Raw genomic sequence first — 21,841 nt, forward strand, 5'->3', positions numbered from 1 at the left:
TGGTTATAATGTATAAAAAATTGAAATAAAACTTATTTGTGAATGTAAATGCATATGCTTGCCTTTAGTCAAATAATTGAGCATTATAAAATGTGGTGGCTTCAGGGTCAAGATGGTGTTGTTTTTGTTAATCCGCAATGTAAATATTACTAATCGGTTAGAATAAAATGTAAAACTAAGTAAGCGTTCGAAAATAAGACACCAGAAATGGAGATGATTTAAAACCAAAAGTTGTAAAATACAAATCAGCTGTATTATCTTTTAAGAATATAAAGATAAAACATTAACTTTAAAACAAATTCTGAATTATGATTATTTAAGGCATTAAAATCAAAATAAAAATGGAACAAAATAACCTAAAACATTTGATGAAAAAAAATATGAAAAATGACAATTTGATATTGAAATACATATTTAATGAAGGTTATAACCTTACTACTAATATTTTCAAGGTAATTTGAAAAATTATTTTAGCTGCAGTAGAGATAAATGTTGCCATTTGTGTTATAGTTTATTAGATCATATCTATAGTGTGAAATTAGTTGTATAGTGAGTATGATAGCTAAGACTAATAAGTGTAAATTAGGGCTCATTATTAATCCCTAATATTAATTATTTGGTCAATTTATTATTGTTGTTTTGGTGTCTTGTCACAGAGGCTTGCCCGAGTTTTTGTAAATCTGTGCTACGGCCCTGACAACAGGAGCGTCAAGCTGACTTACTCTGAGCGTTTGAGTTTTAAAGACTCGACTGAAAAAAAAAAAAAAAATGTAGTATGTCTGGAAAGCCAGTCGGAATGTGAGCGTACTTAACCTTCGACCTTAGCGCGTAACCACAGCGACAGAATGTTCCCAAGAACTAGCTAACTTTGAAAAAAGCTTTTGGTTAATTTGGGAGACATAACAAGCGTGCAGGGTGAACATGGTGCTGGTTTTTGAAACGGTAAGTGTTCCCTTTTCATTTCCCAGTATTTATTTTTATTTATTTATTTGGTATAAACACAACTGCATTTCCACCTTCAATGAGCTTTTATTTATATGACCGTGCCAGACTTAAATTTTGCGTCTGAAAAGCTTGGACTTGCAAAGAGCGCTATAGTTTTCAGTGAAAACTAATTACGAACAAGACTGGCTACGAACACCGTGTCTCTCTGGTTCGGGTGGTTGTATTTAACAATGATAAACTACATAAAGAAGCTACAGAGAAACCTAGAACCTTACCAAGGAACACTTAACAAAACCTGGAAATTACTGATAACACCGCATTTACTCAAGTGGAACCCAATACTGTTAGCATTAATTGTGGCGTTGTTAATAGCTACGAAAATGAGGCGTTATCATACACTTGATTTACCTAGTGTGTTCCCTGATTTGGGCAAACAGATGTCTTCCAGACCCAGTGCTGAAATCCTGAGCTGTAAAAATTAGAGTTGTTAGGAAATAAGTGTTCCCTAAGGGTTCACAATCCCAGTCACACAGTGATCAGGCGTAACATTATGACCACTGTGTCAGCAGAACTGCATAACATTCATTATCTTTCCATTACATCACCTTTGCCTTTAGTAAAAGATGAAAATAAGGCAAAATATATATATTTTTATTCCAGAAATGTGGATCTACTGAAAAGTATGTCAAAGTACTACTATACAGTTTAGTCAATACTTGGTCAAGGCTCAATTGTGTCCAGTGGCATGTAAGTGATCAGCCCTGTGGACTTGCTGAGGTATTTTAGAGCTCCAGGTCGCGTTATTAGTGTCCTTCAGCTTGTTTGCATTATTAGCTCGGGTGTTCCCTCATCCTCATCTTGACAAACCCCAGTTCGGTCACCTGTAGGTGTTCAGGTCAGGACAATTTCCTGGACAACCAAGCACAGTTCCGGTATGATGGTCAGTAAACCAGTTTTGGTACTTTTGGTAGTGTGAGCAGGCTCTAGGTCCAGCTTCGACATTTTTTCAGCATCTTCACGAAGGGAGGGAAGGGTGACATGCTCTAAAATATCCTGGTAGACAGCTGGGCTGATTTTGGGACTTGATAAAACAGACCAACACCAACAGGTGGATCCACACATCATCACTGACTGTGGAAACCTCATTGTAGACCCTGAGCAGTTTGGATCCTGTGCCTCTTCTCTTATCCAGTAAACAAGATAAGAGACCTCTTCAGTCAAGTTATTGAAGAGGTGGAAGCTGGTTCTGATAGACAGGTGTCAGCCCAATTGGCCATCTGTGGGATGAGTTGGGCAAACAGGTCCTAATAAATCCTTTAAAAAGTCTTACCTCGTAACCTAAAGGCCTTTAGGATTTGCTACCACAGCATCGAGATGCCAGATTTCACAGCCCACCTCCATTTCTCAACGGGTCGGTGCTGTTTTGGCAGCAAGAGGGGAATCAAAATATCCACCAGGGGGGCCATAATGTTACACTTAATCATTGTATTGTTTTACTTAACTTTATTAACTTCTTTGTTGTGAGTTCTTATGGCAATCTGCTTTCTCAGAAATAACAAATGGCGTCATTCACACAGTAATGAGAAAGGCAGATCAGACGTGCGGTGTCTGGGAGTGAAGTGGACCACCCTATGCTGGTCTGAACGCAAAATTGCCGTAAAACTGTCTGCTCCCGCTCCTCCTGCTTCCCCTCCCTTTCCTCTCGCTCACACATGCTCAATCATTGCAGGGACAGTGCTCTACAGTGCCCTCTAGACAGACAACATGTCACTGCAGCTGTGCAAAGGCACCAAATGTAAGAAATGTTGACACCATAAAGCCGCTGGAGTTCCTAGAGTGCAGCATCATATAGTCTGCAAACTACAAACTACCTTGCTAAGTCATTTTATAGCACATGTAGATGTTTGTTTTGATGATTTGTAATGTGCAGAAGTTGGGATTGATGTCGGTTGTACACAAGACAACATTGAAATTACTGAGGGGTTTAGAATGTCCGACAAAAACAAAAATATAGAAACTATGTTTTTAAGTGACGCTGCATCAACATTTGCGTGACATAAATATATCGCTGCCTTTTCAAACACACACAGGACAAACATTTTACATCCGTCATATATATATATATATATGTCCTCGAATCAGAAAATACTCTTGCACAGTTCCTTTTTGCTGCTTGTGAGTGTTGGTTTCTTTTGTTGCTGCTGTTTATAAATCCATGACCTGCCGCATTGAATGAGTTTTGCTCATTAATGTTGGAAAGTGTTTGCTTTATTAGGTTTTTACTTGTGCTGTCCCAACTTGTCAATGTAATTGATGACATCGACTTTGAGGATCTGTGGACATCGATATGAAGTGGACACATCTTTTTAATGAGTTCATCTTTTAGTATTTAGCTTTGTTTCTCCTGTGTGTAACGAAAGCATGAAAGTATGTCTAGTTTAGTGATGACAATCAGAGGTTTGAATGTGCTGTCGGATTTCATTGGCAACATTTAGCATTGGCATCTAGGGATGATGATGAGGCAGGTGAGGAGACAACGCAGATGAGCCACTGTGATTATTTAACTAAACACTAAATGATCCGTGTGACGTTAGATTCTTAAATAAGTCTTTATCGAAAAAATTTTACACAAGAATCAGTCCAAACAAACAGTATTATCAACATTAACCCTGTGTTTGTGTTAATGTGCAGACATTATGCACATTAACATAATGTCTGCTTTAGTCACAGTTAACTGAATAGACGACGTGGATTTTTAAACGACTAAAATTTAAGCCAGACAAGCTCAGACATGATAAATACAATTAATAAGTGCAGTAATTTATGAGTGAGATGAAACTATTATAGTTTCTATTAGAATTAAAGAATAAGGTGTATTAAAATGTGAAAAAAAAATCAAAAAGTCTTTTTGTTTATTTCCAGCTCAGTTTCATTGTATATTATACTAATACAAAAGTGCCTCGTTTGATTTAATTTTGACGTGCTGCACTTAAGATTTATGATTTTTTACTTTAATTACTGGAAAAAATGTATTAACATTTTACTTTGCAGTATCCAATAAATATTTTGTGGTGAAAGGAAATTAACTGTTCAGATGAGTCAATGAAATAATAAAAAAAAAATGAATGGCATTATTAAACAATAGTTGTTAGAGGCAACTTAACGACAACAAAAAGTCTTCCTGATCGCACATAAATGTAACCAAAGAAACCGATCTCTACCTAAGTGAAGAAAACTCATATGATAACTTATTACTGATCTAAGCACTTGCTATAATTTAAACTGACCTTTCCCTGTAATGCCAGGTATGCATAATTGTGCTCAGGTGAGTTGTAAAATGGTATTTATAGCAAATCTAATAAGTTTGTTCAGGACGATATTAGCCTAATTACATATTTTTTCATATGTAATCTAGTTAAACCGTAATTACTTTTGTAATCAGATTACATTGAACAGATTATATATAATCAGTTACCTCCCAGCAGTGGCTCTGATGCAACTCAACATCTTCCTCTCCAACCCACTGCATGGCACAATGGCTGGCTCGCGCCCATCGAGTGGGTGTACTGGTGGGCATTTTGGAAGTGGCGCAATGTGAAGTGCGTGCACACATGGGAATTCAGATCTCACCGCAGTGAGTGGGGAAGATTTCAGCTTAGGAGCAGTCCTCACCTGCTGGAGCTTTACAGGTAACGTGAACAGAGGGTGTGTATCGAGGGGGCTGCTGGCAGCCCCTGCCGTGTGTGCTGGAATGTGCCAAGACTTGCTTTTTGGGGTGGGACAGCATGACCTCAGGCAATAGGATGGGTGGGTGCGACTTGCATAGAAAAGGAAAGGAGTAGTGAGGGATGAGGCGGGTGAGAACAGACAAGAGTTAACAACTCAGCTTTAACCCCGGAGACAACCCACAAACGCCAGTTTGTAGCCAATGACAGCCAGAAAGAACGCAGTGGGCAGGCAGGGGTTAATAATTTGCGTTGTCTCCGGTTCAGTTTATGATTTGACAACTGTCTGCTTTTCAGTACTAAGAGATTTCCACCTTACTTTCATCTTGACAGGAGGAGGAGGGGGCTGAGGACGCCGAGGGATGCTGTGTCTTTAAGAGAGAGAGTGTGTGTGTGAGTGTGTGTGAGAGAAAGAGAGAGAAAAGGGAGGGACCTCTTTGCCCTCCAGAAACCAGGAAGGGAATTGAGTTGATCTGCCGCTGCTTGGTTAGCGCATACGGGGGCTTTAAGCTGCGCTACAGTGAGAGGGAGATAGAGAGCTCCGGAGAGGAGGAGAGGAGAGGGCCGAGCTAACCCACAACAAGCACCACCACGGCCATCACAGGTGAGCTGAAGGCGACCTGTCATCCCTTCCTCTGCCTGCCCTGGGCCTGTCGAACTCAGGGGGGTTGGTAGCAGGGAGAGGAGAGAGGAAGGACTGAGGGAGGGGGGCCAGAAAGGAGAGCAGGGTGGGGGGGTTGGCCGGAGAGAAGAGGTGGGTCGCAGCAGCGGTCCCTAGTCAAGGTTCCTCTTTTTTTTTTTTTTATTTTATTTCTCTTAAATATGTCCTATATAGAGCTACTTGCCTCTGGGGGAATCTTGTGATAAAGTTTATAGGATGTGATCAAAACATTAACTTTTCAGGCAGGTGGAAGCACTTAGAGGAGGAGGAGGTAGCGGAGGAGGAGGGGGAGGAGGAGGAGGAGGGAGGTGACTGAGCCGAGAGAAGGAGGAAGCAAAAAAATAATAATAATAATGATACTGGAAAGGCTACAAGCAGTGGCAGCAACTTTTCGGGACATTACAGGGCGAGACACTCATTGCAGGGTGTGCTGTGTGTGCAGAGCATGACTGGGTGGCATTAGGTTGTTTAGAGGAGGGGTAAGTCAATTTAGGTCAGGAGTTTCAAGTGTGTCTGAACCGTCCCAAGAGCGCAGAGCTGATGAAAGAGCGCACGGCCGATGTTTCAGTGCTGCCCCTGACAGTCTGGGCTGAAATCTGTTTTGTTCTTTTTTTCCTCCCACAGCGCCCTATCCTTGTTTGATGGCTGCTCTGTACTTTAATACCTGGCAGGCTGCTAGCAGCATACTGTAGTGTATAATTCAGCCCTGGTTTGCTTACGTTAGAGAAGGCTTGGAGATAGTGGGGGTGGTGATGGCAGAGAAGGAAGCTGGGACTCGTAGTCCGCAGCGGGGGCTGTGGAAACCAGGTGACATTGGGTTTCGGCCTCTATATCCCAGAGTGCCTTGCCCTCAGCCATGAAGGAAAGGGAACAGCCGTCAGCCTATCCCTGCGAGGAGGTGTGGCGAGTTAGCCACTGCAAAGCCAATGAGGCGAGGGGATGCAGGAGCGGAGTTGTGGACTGAAAATAGAGGGTGGTGGTGGATGGGATGGGGGCGGGTAGGTGTCTGTGTGGGATCAGGCAAGGGCTTGCCTGTATGACTAGGGCCACTCACAAGTTTCCTGCCTGGTAATGCTCTAGCCCTGCCCAGAGACACAGGCAGCAGAACTGGCCGGCAAAGCAGGGGAAGGCAGAGAGGTCCCGAGAAACATTTTCTGCCTATTCGGTAAGCACTGCGAAGACATCCACACACATGGTGTCTTTGGGCTGGGATTTAGAGGAGAGGGAAAGCAAGCAAGGGAAAGTAAATACCAGAGTGTCTTGATAGAGTTCAGAGTTCTTGACCCACTTGAAGACAGAGCAGGGGTTGGCAAACGGGTCAGGTGCCGCATTGACTATCTGCTGAAGTTTGCTTTATTGCCTTCGGATGTTTTATCCTTACATGTGTTGCTTTGAATCTGTCAAGTTGTGGTTAATTAGGTAGAGTAGCTGCTAATATTAGCAGAGTGAGAAGATGAAGATATTTGCACATCCTGTACCGCTGCTGCTGCTTCTTCTTCTTCTTCTTCTTCTTCTTCTTCGGGGGCTTTCAGAGTAATTCTACAGAAACCGCCCTGTCAGATACTTTGCTGAGCTGTGGCCGACAGCTTCTGTGGCACAGGTGTTGAGTAATAGTTTTAGAAACTTAACTAAGTGACATCTCGTCTTAATGAGGCGGAGAATAGGTGACACAGTTCGTGACAGCTGAATCCCCTCTCCCTGACGCGGCAGGCTGCCGTGGCTGAGTCTGTGCAATATTAAAACAAAACGTAAGCTCTGGCAACTTTGTGTAACCGTCCCCAAAGAGCTTAAGCGTTCGTAGATTGATTTCAGTCGTTCACAGCTACTCAATCTTATGACGTCCCTTCTCTCTTTACCGCTCAACTCCCCCATCCTCACCAGCATCTTGTTAAGACCAGATTGTAATCTGTCCTGCCGCCATGTAAGTCTTTCTTTTTTAAACCAGTGGTTTAAAAACTTCACAGCAGCCCCGACTGTCTTCCTCGATAACCAGATGCTTTTTGTTTTTTTTTTCTTTTCAGCTTTGCATACTTGTTAAACCCGTTTTTACAAATGTGCGGGCATGGAGAGGGTAAGTGACGAGCACAGTACGCCCATTTTATGGGAAAGTCTTTCATAATGCTGCTGTAAATTAAGCTGATTGCTTCTTCTTGTTCAGCTTAAGGTAAAATAAAAAAATGTAAAAAAACTTGATTAGTTATTGTAAACGCTGTCTTCCGTATGTTCTCTGCCCTATGGATGAAGAGCATGGTTATTTCTAGTGAATTCCAGCAAGAGGTTAAACTAGGACGCCATATGTGTTTGTATGTGTGAGCGCGCGTGCACGTGTGTGTGTGCATGCGCGTCTGTGTTACCAACAATAGACTCCAGAGGAATTGCAGGGGACTTCAGTGACTGTGGGCAGGTCCAAGACACCACCCATCAATTTGGCGGTGAGGCTGAATACAGTTTGATATTCCTGTATGTTTGTGCCTGCACCACGATGGCCCAAAACTAGCAGGTTCAGGCAGACCGAGAGGACAGGTTGTGTGATGTCTCCGTGGCAGTTTGAGGCTTTATTTCAGAGTAAAAAGTTGGCAGTATACAGTGGGATACATGTAGCTGTCATATTGTTTGTGTAAAGGTTTATCTATGTGTCAAAATGGCTCATACAGGAGATAGAGTTTTATAAGGAGTGTTTCCCGTGCCGCTTCTTCTTTTTTTTTCTCTCTTTTTTAAACATAAATGCATTTACAAAGGCTTACACATTTACAGTTGGAGTTGTTTCATTTGCCTCTTCCTTAGTGAATGCAGCTTCACTTCCCCCCCTCCATGATGTTTGGTTCCCCTGGTCAGCTGCTTAATATACCACAGCTTCCAGCCTGGCTAGACAGACAGACCCCTCTCTGTTGTTTTTCTGTTGTTATGCTGAAGACCAGGGGCAGTAAAGGGGCTTCTTCTGTTCTCTTCTGGGACATTTATTGTGCAGAGTTTAACACACAACCTGATCAAATTAAGAGCAAGAGAGTGTGGCTCGGGATGTTTTTCAAGAAGAAGGGGAAGGCTTCACTTAAATTATCGCAGTGTTCGAGTTGAGCCTGCGTATTGATGAATTATAAAATACATCGAGTCGGAGGAGATGGACCTGTTTACAAAACTGACAAACGTTTATTGATAATGGATAACAGGCCAAGCGACTACAGGGCTGTGTGACCGGTCCAACACCGTCTGCTTGCCGATGTAGTTACTTGGTTTACAGTGAAACAAGAGAAAGACGATGTGTTGGTTGCATTAAAGTATGGCGAGACGCAGGGAGGCGGGTGGGTCCGCACAGCTTTGCCTCCTCAGCAGTGGAAAGGGGAAGTGGGTGATGTGGTGGATACTATGCAGTGCACAGTCTGAGACAGAGATGGAGCAATGATGAGATGAGAGCAACAGATGAGAGGAGAAGAAGGAGGCGGGGCCAGGGTGGTTGTGGGGGGGGCGAGGGGGTCAGACAGTACGGACAGGGAGACAGAGCAAGAGGAGAGCTGGTCATCTGATAACAGAGCGGGTTCTGTTACACGCCTGCCACAGACTCACAGGAAGTCCTCTTTCCCTGTCAGGCTGAGCATGCGCAGCGCGGTGCAGCCACTGTTGGCTGCTTGACCAGCTAACCTGCTGGACATGAGCTTTCTGTGACACCACCAAGTTGTCAACTTGTTAACTTATTAAACAAGATGGTAAGAAAATGGGGAAAAACTGCAATATCTGATGACTTGTGTAATTGTAATGCAATTGTAATTGCATATTATGCATAATAGGTGCGAATACCATTTCATGACGTCTTAGCGTGTAAAGCTGTATGGAAAGCATGACATACTCCTTAATGATAGTAATAATTCTGAGTTTCTCAGATGAGGTAGCTTTCAAGGTTTATGGATGGATGTAGTTTACAACTCATTTTGCATCTTCATTTGACATAAATCCAGTTTAGTTGTTGATTAGGTGGAATCTGAGTACTGGCCAAGAGGGGCCAAGACCAAAGCGGACTTTACGTTCCTACAACAACTTCAGTCTCAAAAAGCCCGAGTGGTTTGTTTAAATGCAGTTTTACGAACCTTTAAGATGTTGTAACGTTTGTGTTGAGTGGTTTTATACACAGAAGCTGATGATTATTTACACGGTGAATGGAGGTCGGAGGCAGAACACCACCCATAATCTTCCTGTGTAAAACATTTACTGAGCACGTTAGATGTAAAGTGTTTCCAGTCAGAGTAATTGTCTGATATAAAAGTGGTGTAAAATACAAAAATGTTGTAACAGTTTTAACCCAATGCCTTTCCGTTGATTTGCACACTGCTTTACTTGTGTGCTCAACGTTTCACAAGAAACATCATCAGTGCTGCTGCACCACCACCTCCAGCTTCCATGTCCTCCTTAAATAATCATGTGCTTCTTTGTGAAAAAACTGTTGAATTCAAACAAGTTGCTTTGGTTCCTCTTGGGCTACAATAATTATTTATACTAAATAAAGAGGCTATTTAAATTATTTCCTACTGGTGAGATTTTAACAGCCTATTATGCCTCACCAGACCCTTGTATGAAAAAAACAAAAGTATATGTTAAAGTACCTTAAACTGAATTACTACGCCTTTGACTTTAAATGCAAAGGAAAATTGAGAGAGAGAGAAAAAAAACAGTCTTTTAGTTTTCTATGTTAAAATGTTTGTTGCTATAATAAGAGGGTTTGAAAGTCATTTTCAACTACCCTGCGTGACACCTGTGCAGTTGCCCAACCACCCCCACTCCCCTGTCCTCGGGGTGGTTACCTTTTCTTTTACTGTAGCAGGTTATACCAGGTCCAACAGTAATTCATCCCGAGTTTATCATTGACATCTGAGCCAGATTCCTGGGCCTCCATTTGCTCTCAAGTTATGAGCGAGCTTGTGAGTTTAACGCCCTGTCTCGCCCACCAGCTTCGTGTTTTGGCAGCGCTTCCTGGTTAGCTTCTAGTGGAAGCTGCCAGGCCTCGACCAGCCCATGCAACTTTAGGTTTTATCAGTCACTAGCCTACTTCCTGCTTTGCTCCCAGCACGGCCAGTGAGGTTTCCTTCCACTTTGGCCAACAATGAGTCACTGAGCAGTGGCAGTTACTCAAAATCCACTTTCCCTAACCCCCCGAAGCCCTATCGTGTTCGCTTGTCCACTTGGTTCAGAGTGGAGCCTTCTAGATCTGAGTGAGAAGATCCTGTTGTACAAATGTGCAGAACTTGTGAATTATTTTCATTATCTGAAACTCAATGCATGTCAAGGTTTGAAAGGGTTACGCTATGAAATCTGCAATTTTTTAAATCATAAATTTCTTACATTTTAATCAGATGCAAATGTGCCAGAGTGGTGAGTTTTCTCAGACAGCGTGAAGCACAGAGCATTACAACTCCTGTGTCTCCCCTCCCCCACATGTTGCTGCAGCTTGTCGAAAGAAAGTTATTAATGTAAATTTATCCTGTTGCTTACAATACAGACATATTCGGCAGCTCACAAATATTCCTGGTTTCGGACTGTCATAGTGGTGAAACTAAATGCTGAGAATCACACTCTTTACGTTTGAAAACTATAGTTGGCAAGCTTTCAGAAACATGTATTGTAAGTGACCCAAATAACTCACAAGCTTGACTTGTTAAACTTTGAGTATTTCTCTTTTAAGAGCAGAGCAACAAAGAGGTAGAATATGTTTGTCCAAAGGGTAAAACTTTTGCAAATCAGTCACAGTTTAGTCTAAATTGTTGCCTAAGTTTATGTATCAAAATGAAATGAACAAGAAATAAGTATTATAGATTACATCATGATGAGGGAAACACTTCAACATGTTATTTTAGTGTCAGTAGCAACAGTTTTGGCTTTTCTGTTTTAAATGAGGTCAGTCATATCCTGCTATTCATTTTTGTTATGAATTTGTAATAGCTCTATTAGTGCTGCGTTTTTACCCAATCGTTTCATGCCATGAGAATATCCTACCGGAATGTGCCTATTTCACTAGTTCTCTTGTATGTTTCTGTATTTTTGAAGCGTACAAATTTGTATTAGCCAACAGCCAAATTTTCAAACTCTCAAATTTAAGGAAATAGAAAGTTTAAAGGAGAGACAGGAGAGAGATCATTTGCATTTCAGACCAAGCGGTGTTTTTATGGGGGCTACCGTTTTGGTTGTTGTGCATTTTTAAAATGACTCTGTAGTCTATGTCTTCCCTTATCTGAGAAACATCTGGGGTTGCACACGGTTAACAGTTTGTTTGCTAGTATCTAGGAATGACTGGTATGTGTCTGCCAAAGTCAGAGAAACTTTCAGGGTGGAAATTTTTGAGACGCTCCACAACACGATCCATGTCAGCCTAAATAAGAACCATTCCTGCTGACTCCCGTCACACCTCGATATCAGGCAGGCGTCTGCCTAAGAAAGTGACAAGCAAATTGATTCCCAACTGTCTCCGTGCAGATGTTGACACACGCCGTGTTCGGTCAACTGCAGAAAGAAACTCGCCCCCCCAGCAAAAACAGAAACTCCTCTTACAAAGCACCGTTGTACAGATACATGGGAGGGGGCGAAGTGATGTTGCGGATGAGTTGAATGAGGTGAGGGTGGAAATGGGATGGGTCGGCTCTGCGCGTTGAGACGGTGGTTTGACTTGCAAAGCAGGCCTGGGCGCTCGTGGCCCGAGCGCCAAAGAAAGGGGCCCTTCCCTGAGGGTGGAACACGGCGTACACGGACAGCTGCGGTGCCGCTTTGTGCTAGATTGCCGGCCTTGTCACCCACAGGCATGAATTAGTGATAAGGAATGTTTCAAGCCATGAGGAGGTGTCAGGATCAGGTTTGTGGCTCCATGTTTCCTCTTTCTCTGTGTTCTGTGCAGGTTTATTCAGGGACAGGTTGCTCCTGCATGCAGAGCAGTCCCTCTGCGCTTCGTTGGCACTGAATCGAGTTTTGTGTTGGTGCGCATGTTCGTGCAAGTGTGTGTGTTTTATCTCCTCCTCGAGCTCAACGTCTTTACCTCACAAAGCCATGACCCAGGGTCAACTGTGGATGTATGGGGGATACAGTAGCCTCATTCGCAGGCTTGCAGCAAAGCCCCGGTTCAGTGCAGGTGCTTTAGAGAAAAGCAGGTTGACTCGGCTGTGGACGAGGCTGGCAGAGATCCGTTTCCACCTGCAAAGGACACGACCGGTAGCCATGTGGATGCCCTTTCTCTCGCTTTTCCTTCCCTTCTCACTCTGCTCTCTTTGCCTCCCGTGTCATTTCTCTTTGTCTCTCTCTCCCTTAACATATTCAGATGACGGATGGGGTAATAAAATTTGCTTTTGCCATGGCTGACAGATTGTTTTCAGTGGAGCTCTGTTAAAGTCTCTGGCAGTGTTCTCAGACCCTATGTGGTCAGACGCCCACAAAAAAAAACAGGATTTAAGAGATCCATAGAGAAAGCGTGCTGCCAGTAGGCCAGGGCCATTGTGACATTCTCATGGTACGACAACCTTGATTTAAAACGCCCCGGTTTTACTGTATCAAGGAGTTAACGCAGAACCTTTAAATAAAAATGTTCTGAAAACCAAAAGGCTGTTATATAAATAATAGTTTATATAACAGGTATAATAATTTAATGTCTGATACTTTGATTTTTCTACTTTTTAAATAAATATGCGTTTTCTGAAGAAAATGAACCCTTTTTAGTTTTTTGCTTTGGGGTGGTTGGTGTGGATATAAAATGTTATAATATTTCATGGTGTTTCTTAAGTAGCGTATTGTATTCTTTTTAGCTTTTAATCTATATAACTCCATTCACTCATAGCCCAACAAAAGTGAAACTGCTAATACTAAACATTGTCAAATACATTGAGTAGTGCAGATAAACTGTATATACTGTAACTATTGCATTCAGCCATATTTTAACGAGGAACGTGTGTTTAATGACGCTCTCCTGAAACCAGTAGTAGAAAAGAAACTTGTACGGGAATGGTAGCAATCACAATCATGACAATTAATACCATTAATTAGAGTTAATTATTGACACAGCACTACAACTACAACTACATCTGTTTCTTGATTTTTCTTCATATCATATTGATAAACATTTTGATAATTTCCCATTCCTTGTTCTGATCTTTGGTTTCTGGAGTAACACTGGAATATCAAATTGTTTCTAGGGCCACTTATAGCTAAACTCCGTACAACCAGAGAAAACTCCACCTACTCCGACTATCTTTGGCATGTCATTAAAAGGGCTTTAAACCGTAGGAACTATATGACATAATAGTTCAGTGGTTTGGAAACCAAATGTTGGTTTACCTGGATGCTGGAATTCAACCCATTCCTTGGAGCCAGTTGGCGTCTTACTGGGTAATCACGCTTCACAAACCAGTGCAAACATCTATGTCTTCATCATTTTTACTTGCAGCTTTTTATGTAAATGTGCATTATAACATTTGGCTGAATTGACCACTCTTTGACCCATTTAGTCATTGATGAGAGGGTGAAAGAAACCTCTTAATCTCTTACGGGTTCCTCGGCGCAGAGGGACAGATAAATCTATCCATGACCTATCTGCGCATCACAGGTGTGGACACAGATTGGTATTTCTTAAGAAAGGATAAAACAAAAGCATAAGCAGAGGAGAGGAGAGGACAGAGCCGAAGAAAGAAGGTGAACTCTATTAAAAGAGGAGGGGCAGCCAGGTTAGGCAGGTTTGGGAGTGGGGTGTAGCAAACAAACATACCAGCAGGATTGATCGGAAGGAATCTTGTAATTTGAAGCTTGTAGAGAGCAACGCATTTAATGCAACCACCGCCCAGCCTTGCCCCCCTACTGGGTCTGCCTGGCAGATGGTGAAGAGGAGGTGAAGGGGGGATGGTGGGAGGGGAGGTGGATGTCCTGTGTGTGCTTGTATAATGTGTGTGATTTCCGTGTGTTATTGATGTTACGGTATTCACTCGTGTGACTGAGAAATCGAGGATGGCCCACTCTGCCGAAACCCCTCCACCACCCACCCCGCCCCTCCGCCTAAGCTTCAGTCGATCATTTTAATTCCCACCCCACACACGCACACAAACACACGTGAGCGAGGGGACAGGCCTTTTCCGAAACTTGGCACGCAGCGCAGGGTGGGGTAACTAGCTCAGACCGGATTGACAACCTCCCTTTTTAATGCCGTTCCTTTGCAACTCGTCGTACGTTCTCTTCCTCCTCCTGTGGAGGTTTTTTTTTTTTTCCACAGGGTCTGTCCTCGCAGCCTTCTCCACATCCCTCCACTCTCCTCTCCCTTCTTGTTCCTCCGCTTCCCTTGCTTTCCTTCCTCGCTCTCGACTGTCACAGAGTGAGCATAGGCTGCACAGCCCAGCTCCCAGCATGCACTCTGATCCCCTCAGCCCTCTGCTTATCTGTCCTCCACGACCTCTTGCTTGATTTCTTGCACGGGTGCGTGCACACACCCATACATGTATTCATATATACAAGGAAACAGGCACCCCGGCCACCTGCACGCGTGAAATACATAAATATCTTTTTTGATTCTCCCACTCATTGTATTTATGCAGAGAAAACTGCTGACCAACACGATTCAGCTCTTATTCACTACAGGAACCTAATGTCTTGCACATAGCTGTTTGTTTTGCCATCAGTCTGTAACTGCACCTGTTTTTTAGTTATTTTTTAATTTTTTTAATTTTTCATATCAGTCTCAAAATACATTGTGAGGAGCAAGACACCGTCTCAACGCTGCATTGGACCAAATGTGAAAATTTCACACTGAAGTCCAAATTTGAATCAGATGGAGACGAGAGTTTAGCTTCAGCTGACTTCAAGAGTTAGATTTGGGACTTAGCAGGTTAAAAATGCCCCAAACAAACAAAAAGCATCTTTGGTCTAAAAAAACATTAACAGCATTAACTTTGCTGCATTTTTTTCTGAGTTAAAGAAATTAAATCTTGTAAAGTTTATGTTGAAATCAAACCAACGGCCTGCAGGACTTTTATCCTGTTTTGGTTGTTGTTGCCACAGGCAGCCTGATTGCTACATCTCTAATTAATACATTTGCTTATTTATTTTTTTATTTCAGTTACACCATATTGAAGGTTCTAAGAGAATAATAAGCAAAAAACATATTAAAAAAAACAGATTTTTTTGACTGAAAGGATAAACATGTAGGTTCAACCACCGGCCCGCACAAAACTTATCTTTTTAAATTTGCTTTTGCTGAAATTTGTGAAACAAATCTTTACTTTGAAAAGGTGCTATCTAAATAAAGTTACTTACTTACTTCCAAACCACTTCAGTCTAAGTTTTCTCACGGTCGGTTTATGTTTGTAAGATTTTACCTGTATGTTCAATTGCATAGAGATGAGAGAGGAAAATCCCAATTAGTGTGCGATCAGATCGATTTGATTCACTTTCCCTGTTCTTAAATTTTGTAGCATGTTAAAAATGTGTTGCTGCGGCTTATGTTGCAGATTTCTGTCTCAGTCAATCAATACATATTCCTCTCACTTTTCTGTCCACGAAAGAAACTAATCAGTGATCTGTGTCTTCTGCTTTCAGATAGGCAGACAGACAGACGGCAGGACGGATACACGGGTGGGGGCTGTGCTCGGCGGCTCGGCGGCAGGCTGGTGGAAGATGTCGTCAGGGGCCGGTGGGAGAGGAGGAAGGCGGCTCCGGGGTATAACAAGCACTGCGGGCGGGGGGAGACGAGGAGGAGCGGGGGAGGCGGAGGAGGGTCCCGTGGGGATCCCTTTCCCCGAACACAGCGCGGACGTCCTGGGCGGCCTGAACAAGCAGCGGCTCAGCGGGCTCCTTTGCGACGTGCTCTTAGTCACCCAGGACCGGGAGTTTCCGGCCCACCGCTCCGTCCTTGCGTCCTGCAGCTCTTACTTCCACAAGCTCTTCACTTCAGGGGCCGCCGCCGACCAGCAGAACATCTACAACATCGACTTTGTGGCAGCAGAGGCTCTGGGAGCTTTGCTGGACTTTGCCTACACGGCAACGTTGACGGTCAGTCACAGCAGCGTGGCTGACATCCTTGCTGCTGCTCGCCTCCTGGAAATCTCTCCCGTCCAGGACGTCTGTACTCACCTGCTGGACACCAAAGTGCTCTCCCCGCCGGTGAGGCATCGCCATAACACAGAAACAAAAGCTTGTGTATTCACTGTCAGAATCCTGAGGTTGAGACAACAAAACATTAAAAAGCTGATGTTTCAGTGCTTTCAAAAACTAGTCAACTTTTTCCTCATTTCTGCAATTTTATGTGATTGATTAAGACAAAGGCGAGCATAACTGTGACAGAGCATCTGTAAACAGGAATTTACAATCCTTGGTGTAGAATCAATGGGACTTAAATCTGGGCTTTGACTGGACCATTTTAACGTGAATTTGCTATTGTAGCTATAGCTTCATATTTTGGGTTTTTGTCCAGCTGGCAGAATGTGTGAAGATAATTTGTTTCACTGGAGGGCATCAGACTTAAGAAGACTGAATACAAGTGCATAATGTCATTTTTAGACTATTGTAAAGTAACGTAACTGTTTTCTCCCTCTTCACAATGCGCTACTACTTTCTGTTGATTACTCAGATAAAATCAAACACATTTTCTGAAAGTTCTTGGTCATAGCATGATAGAATGTAAAAGTAAAGATGCGTGAATAGTGTCGGAAGCCACTGCGCGTTTATTTTCTCTAGTTCATTCATATCCGAAATGGTGCATACAGTCATCATGCCATCCACCTCAATAAACAGCATAACTAGACTTACATCATGGCCTGTATCAGTGCCTCTCACTATGCCTAACACACTCCCACAGCTTGGAGTTAGTTTAACACTTACTCATGCTGAGCCAACAGTATTTGTGGAAGAACAGCGTGCTCCTTCACAGACTACAGACACAGCACCTCACAGCCGGGCAACATCTTCAGCTGCAGCAGTGATGTGCTCTGTCGTAATGTGTAATACCATAATAATAAGTTCAGATTTTTATTGTGGGCCGTAGCATCATGCAGGACATGCTGAAGTCGGTTGTTGGTCAGATATTTGCTTTATAAAGTCTCACTATATGCAGATTTCAGACATTTCAGATTGTTCTTGGAGATTTGTAGTTTTCAGCCGTCAAAGTATTTCTTTCTAGCTTCTTGCTGTGAGCGATCACCAATAATTTAGAAAAGGAGCAAAGGTGATGTCGAGCAGTGTGGGAAAGATTGGTTCCTGTCAAACTAGGTTTTGCTTCTTTAAAATAAAGACAAAAATAAATGAGGAGGTTGATGTCTCACCCGTAGTTTAGCTTTTTTTTTTTTTATCAGCAATTAGTGAGGTTTAAGAGGTTAACAATAGCAAGTGTAAACACCAGACTGTGTATTACTTAGAGAGTCCAGATCATTATTTTAACTTCTGGATTTGCAAATGACTACCAACATTTGCAAACCAGGCATCTTCCATAATGAACAGGGTTTCAGTGTAAATACAGATAAAACGGAGCGATGTTGAGCTGATACTTTCATTTTTCCTACTTTCTGTGGAAGTTAGCTCTTAATAAATTATGTAGTGAACAAAACGTCTCCCTGAGGCTGGGGGAAATTGGTGTTTGATGGCTTGATTTGGGAACAAAACCAGAACTCCAAAAGGTCTGATTCAAAATTTTCAAAGGAACAAAATGAACCTCCAGCAACCAAAGCACCTGCTCTCTGATTTTCCAGTCAGTCAACATTCCTCAGTTTAAAGTTGAAGTTCTTTTAAAGAACTTCCTTCGAACACCTGACTGATAAGAAAAAGAGCCAACTTTGAGTCCTCTTCTCTCAGTGACAACTTTCACACTAAAGAGTTTTTAGCATTACCTGGTAGTCCCTTGGTATGGTGCATTCACTTTTTAGAAAAGGATGAGATTTTTGAGTATCTGAGCAGTATGTCTCTGGTCAACAAGTCAAGTTGAAAATTGCCTAATTTCTCTCATTGTAGCTTTTAGCATCACAGTTGTTCCCTCACTGGCTTTGTTTTTCTGTCTATTATTTCTTGCATTTCATAAAAAGCTGAAATATTCTGCAAGATGTAAAAGTTTTCATTTTGGCCTGTCTACCTTAAACAACCCTACTAAGCCAAGTTGCTATAATTTTTAGGAGACAAAAGTGTCTTCTGAGCTCTCCAGCTGTGTTTACAGTTAGCTCTCACCGGTGCTCTTGCGAATTTTCCCTTCACTGGCTTTCGTTTCCTTCCCTGTTTCCACAGGCGGGCAGTGAGCGAAGAGATGAAGACGAAGAGGGGAAATGCAGAGGAGTCAAGGAGCAGGGGAACCGAATTCGGGCCAGAGAGTACCTGGAGTACTTCCAGAGAGGGGCGCACTGGAGCAGCAGCTGCAGCACGCCAGAGCTCAGGGAACTGCCCACACACCTGCACTTTAACCATGGTAACGGGAGCATCCCCAGCAACGGGGCTCCTGCGGGCCCCGGTGAGTACTACTCCCCACTGGCCCTAGCCTTGTCACAGCCCCAAGCGCAAGAACCAGAGGAGGAGGACGAGGATGAAGAGGAAGATGAAGACAGGGAGGCAGTTCAGGGTAACGGAGTGAACCCGGGGTCGTCCTACTACCCTCCCTCGCAGAACGGCCACTTCTACCTCCCCCCTGAGTCTCGGCAGGAGGCGGAGGTGGAGGACAGCTGCCGGGAGGCGATGGCGAGGGATAGGGGCTCGGCCAGCGCCCTCCTGCAACAAATGATGGACTCCATCGAGAGGCAGAAGAAGCGTGTGGACGGGGAGGAGCAGGGAGATGGGGACGATCCTGACATGGAATTTTACTTGAATTATTTCAGCAGCACGCAGCACGAAGACGCAGCTTCCGCATCGCTCGTGCACGGCGTGCCGCCGTCGCTGTGGATGTCACGAGGCAGCGCGGGCCAACACACGACAGGAGGAGAGAGGGCGATGGAGGAGAGAGGGAACGGCACCGGAGGAGGTGGAGGAGAAAGAAAGATGCGCTCTAAGGCCTTCCAGAAGTGCCCCATATGCTCGAAGGTCATTCAAGGTGCAGGCAAGCTACCCCGCCATATCAGAACGCACACGGGAGAGAAACCCTATGAATGCGCCATCTGCAAAGTGCGCTTTACCAGGTAAGCCCATTTAATGAAGGGACTACCTCATGTCACATGTGCTAATAGTCTTGGACAAACGGCCCAGCAGAGGGAAACACCACAAAGCCAAGAGCTGGAGAATTAGCGCTTAACCACCTTAGCTTTGCATTAGGCAGTGCAGTCTGTGTCCAAATGTTTACCGTGATCGTGGATTGGCAGGATACTAAACAGATTTCCTCCCAACGTTCCCATGCTGTGAGGGAGGGGAGTGTTATAAAGGTCCGTTTTATGGTGGCAGCCTTCATGGCAAAGTCCTGGAATTTTAGCATAGGGGTCCTATAAAAGAAGGCTGTGCCATCAGCGTGTTATCTTGTGAAAAGGGGCCATAAAGGACTGTATTCTGATACAGGGGCGAGGGGTTGCAGGCACTGGATAGTGCTCTGGCTCCAGTACAGTAATGTGAACTTTTGATCTGCTGTTATGCTTCTTATTGCCCGTAGCAGAGTATTTACACAACCCCCTCCCCTCGCTCTCTCACTCCTTCACCTCTCAAATAAAACCTGCTACGTGTCCCTTAGAAAACAGATAGACGTGGCTTATCTACAGGAGGGGACATCTGTGCGAAGGGTTTTCATGTCAGGAAGGCTTGCCTTTTCCATGAAATGATTACTTTAATGAATCAATTAGCTGGCCTTTGGTGGAAATAGACGCTGCTGTCTGAAAATATCCAGAACCCCTCTGAGCACGAGGAAGACCATTCTTAATTTATCCTCCAGCTAAATTTGACCACCAGTGGAAAGGGGGCGGCATTGTAATCTTAATCCTGTTTGATCAGGGTTAAGGGTTTGCCTCGCTCTGTAATAAATCACTCCTATCCTTTAAATAATTTACCTCTGTCAGTGGCTACTTTGCTCCAATGCTGTGCTCTGATATGTGTGTCTTTTCCTCGTCACCCTCGTTTGTTAAAGTTTTGATGTTGGGCTCACAGATCTGCAAAGGTTGCAGTGGGCTTACTCGTTTGGTTGTATGACAGCTGATATACTAACTTAAATGATATTTGCACTGTGTATGTAGGTGTGCACATTTGGAGCTTATGCTAGCAGCTCTTATTTGACTAGGAGCACTAAGTGTAGGAAGGTTAGACGATTTAAGTGCTTGGGAGCTAGAGGAAGACAGCAACGGCTAAAGGGGGGAACGAAGGACAAGAGTCAGATGAAGGCCAAGGCAGCCTGATAAGTCAAAGGAGCAGCAAAGTAAAACATGTTTCGAAATGTTATTAGATTACTTTGAATCTGCAGAAGTCAAGATGCACTGATCAAAATACTGTGGCTGATTTTAAATCTGAGGTTTGACAAGCCAAAAACATTTTGGTTTCTCTTTTTATTATAAAAAGACATCACACTTTACACCTGTTGACATTACATGTTTACATGAGAAGAAACGGGCAACTTTATGTGCGAGGCAGCAGTTTCTGTAAAACAAAGTTTTGCTAACATTTTAAGACAAAACCATTAATAATGGGGCTGACGTTCAAAACTATATTTAACATCTTCCATTAGCGCAGTTAGCTTTACTAACTATAAACAACTTTCTGCATGTGTGTGAACCGTATAGAAAATTTTAATCACATTGAATCTGAAATTTGTGAAAGGCTGCTAACATTTGCAAATCCAGCATGTTCCCCGACTGGTGGGTTTCAAACACAAAAGCATAAAACAGAGCAGCTTTGTTTCTATTTAGCCTTCCTGTTATCCGCTAAATGTTTCACTCTCTTGCAGCCTGAAGGAAATACAGATATGTCTGGCTTAGAGTTGCACAATATGCCACTTAGAAATAGTTATTGTAATATCATAATCACAAAGGACTGGTTGGATACAGTCTTTGGTAGGATTGTTCTTCACGTGCCATGCATGGATACACTTCATGCCTGAAATAGATTTAGCCTGTTGGATAAACTTTTAGTGCTCTTGATGGCCACGCTTGTTTGTTTTAGGTGGCTGAAATGCTGAAGCTGACAGAGTGATGGAAGAACAGGGTCAGGAGAACGTGGTTCATTTATATCGTCATTGCAATATTAAGTAATTTTTGTTAGCATCGTGTAGCTCAGAGAAAATGCAGTTTACATTTTAAAGCTTTTAAAGTCAGGAAAGCAGTAGAGAGTAGAGTGCTACAGTGGCTTCACTGATGGGGGGGGAAAAAGAAGTTTAGTGAAGCCCGATGAGGCCTTTTGTATTTACATTTTGTGCAAGTGAGGAGTCATCCTAACTAAATACCCGAAGTCCAGCTACTTATATCATAACTGAGGACTTCTATACTAAATCATATCAAAACAAAACTTCATTTTTCACAGAGGTGCTCCAAGGTATTGATCAGAATTCGTTGCTTTTCAGCCTCGCAGGTGACAAACTGAAAAATTTGAGAAAGAACACAGTTACCTTTTTTTTGTGCGCTCACAAATA

At 43.1% G+C, this 21,841-nt stretch overlaps 1 protein-coding gene across 3 annotated transcripts in view; it reads left to right on the forward strand.

Annotated features, from left to right (window-relative positions):
* Positions 1-788: 788 nt before the first annotated feature.
* The window catches only part of zbtb7a (zinc finger and BTB domain containing 7a), a 24,693-nt gene continuing 3,640 nt past the window's right edge, over positions 789-21,841 (forward strand). The window contains exons 1-4 of one of the 3 annotated variants that reach the window (XM_016680257.1): positions 791-942; positions 5,004-5,274; positions 15,874-16,437; positions 18,544-19,421. In XM_016680257.1, the coding sequence (XP_016535743.1) occupies positions 15,952-16,437; positions 18,544-19,421 (1,364 nt within the window). In that variant the 5' untranslated portion in view covers positions 791-942; positions 5,004-5,274; positions 15,874-15,951. Of the gene's footprint in view, positions 943-5,003; positions 5,275-5,679; positions 6,497-15,873; positions 16,438-18,543; positions 19,422-21,841 lie in introns of those variants that run through there. The other 2 variants (XM_007569152.2, XM_016680258.1) reach the window with 2 other exon arrangements.

This window comes from Poecilia formosa, unplaced genomic scaffold (assembly GCF_000485575.1).
Source record: "Poecilia formosa unplaced genomic scaffold, Poecilia_formosa-5.1.2 Scaffold237, whole genome shotgun sequence".
NCBI classification, from domain to species: domain Eukaryota; kingdom Metazoa; phylum Chordata; class Actinopteri; order Cyprinodontiformes; family Poeciliidae; genus Poecilia; species Poecilia formosa.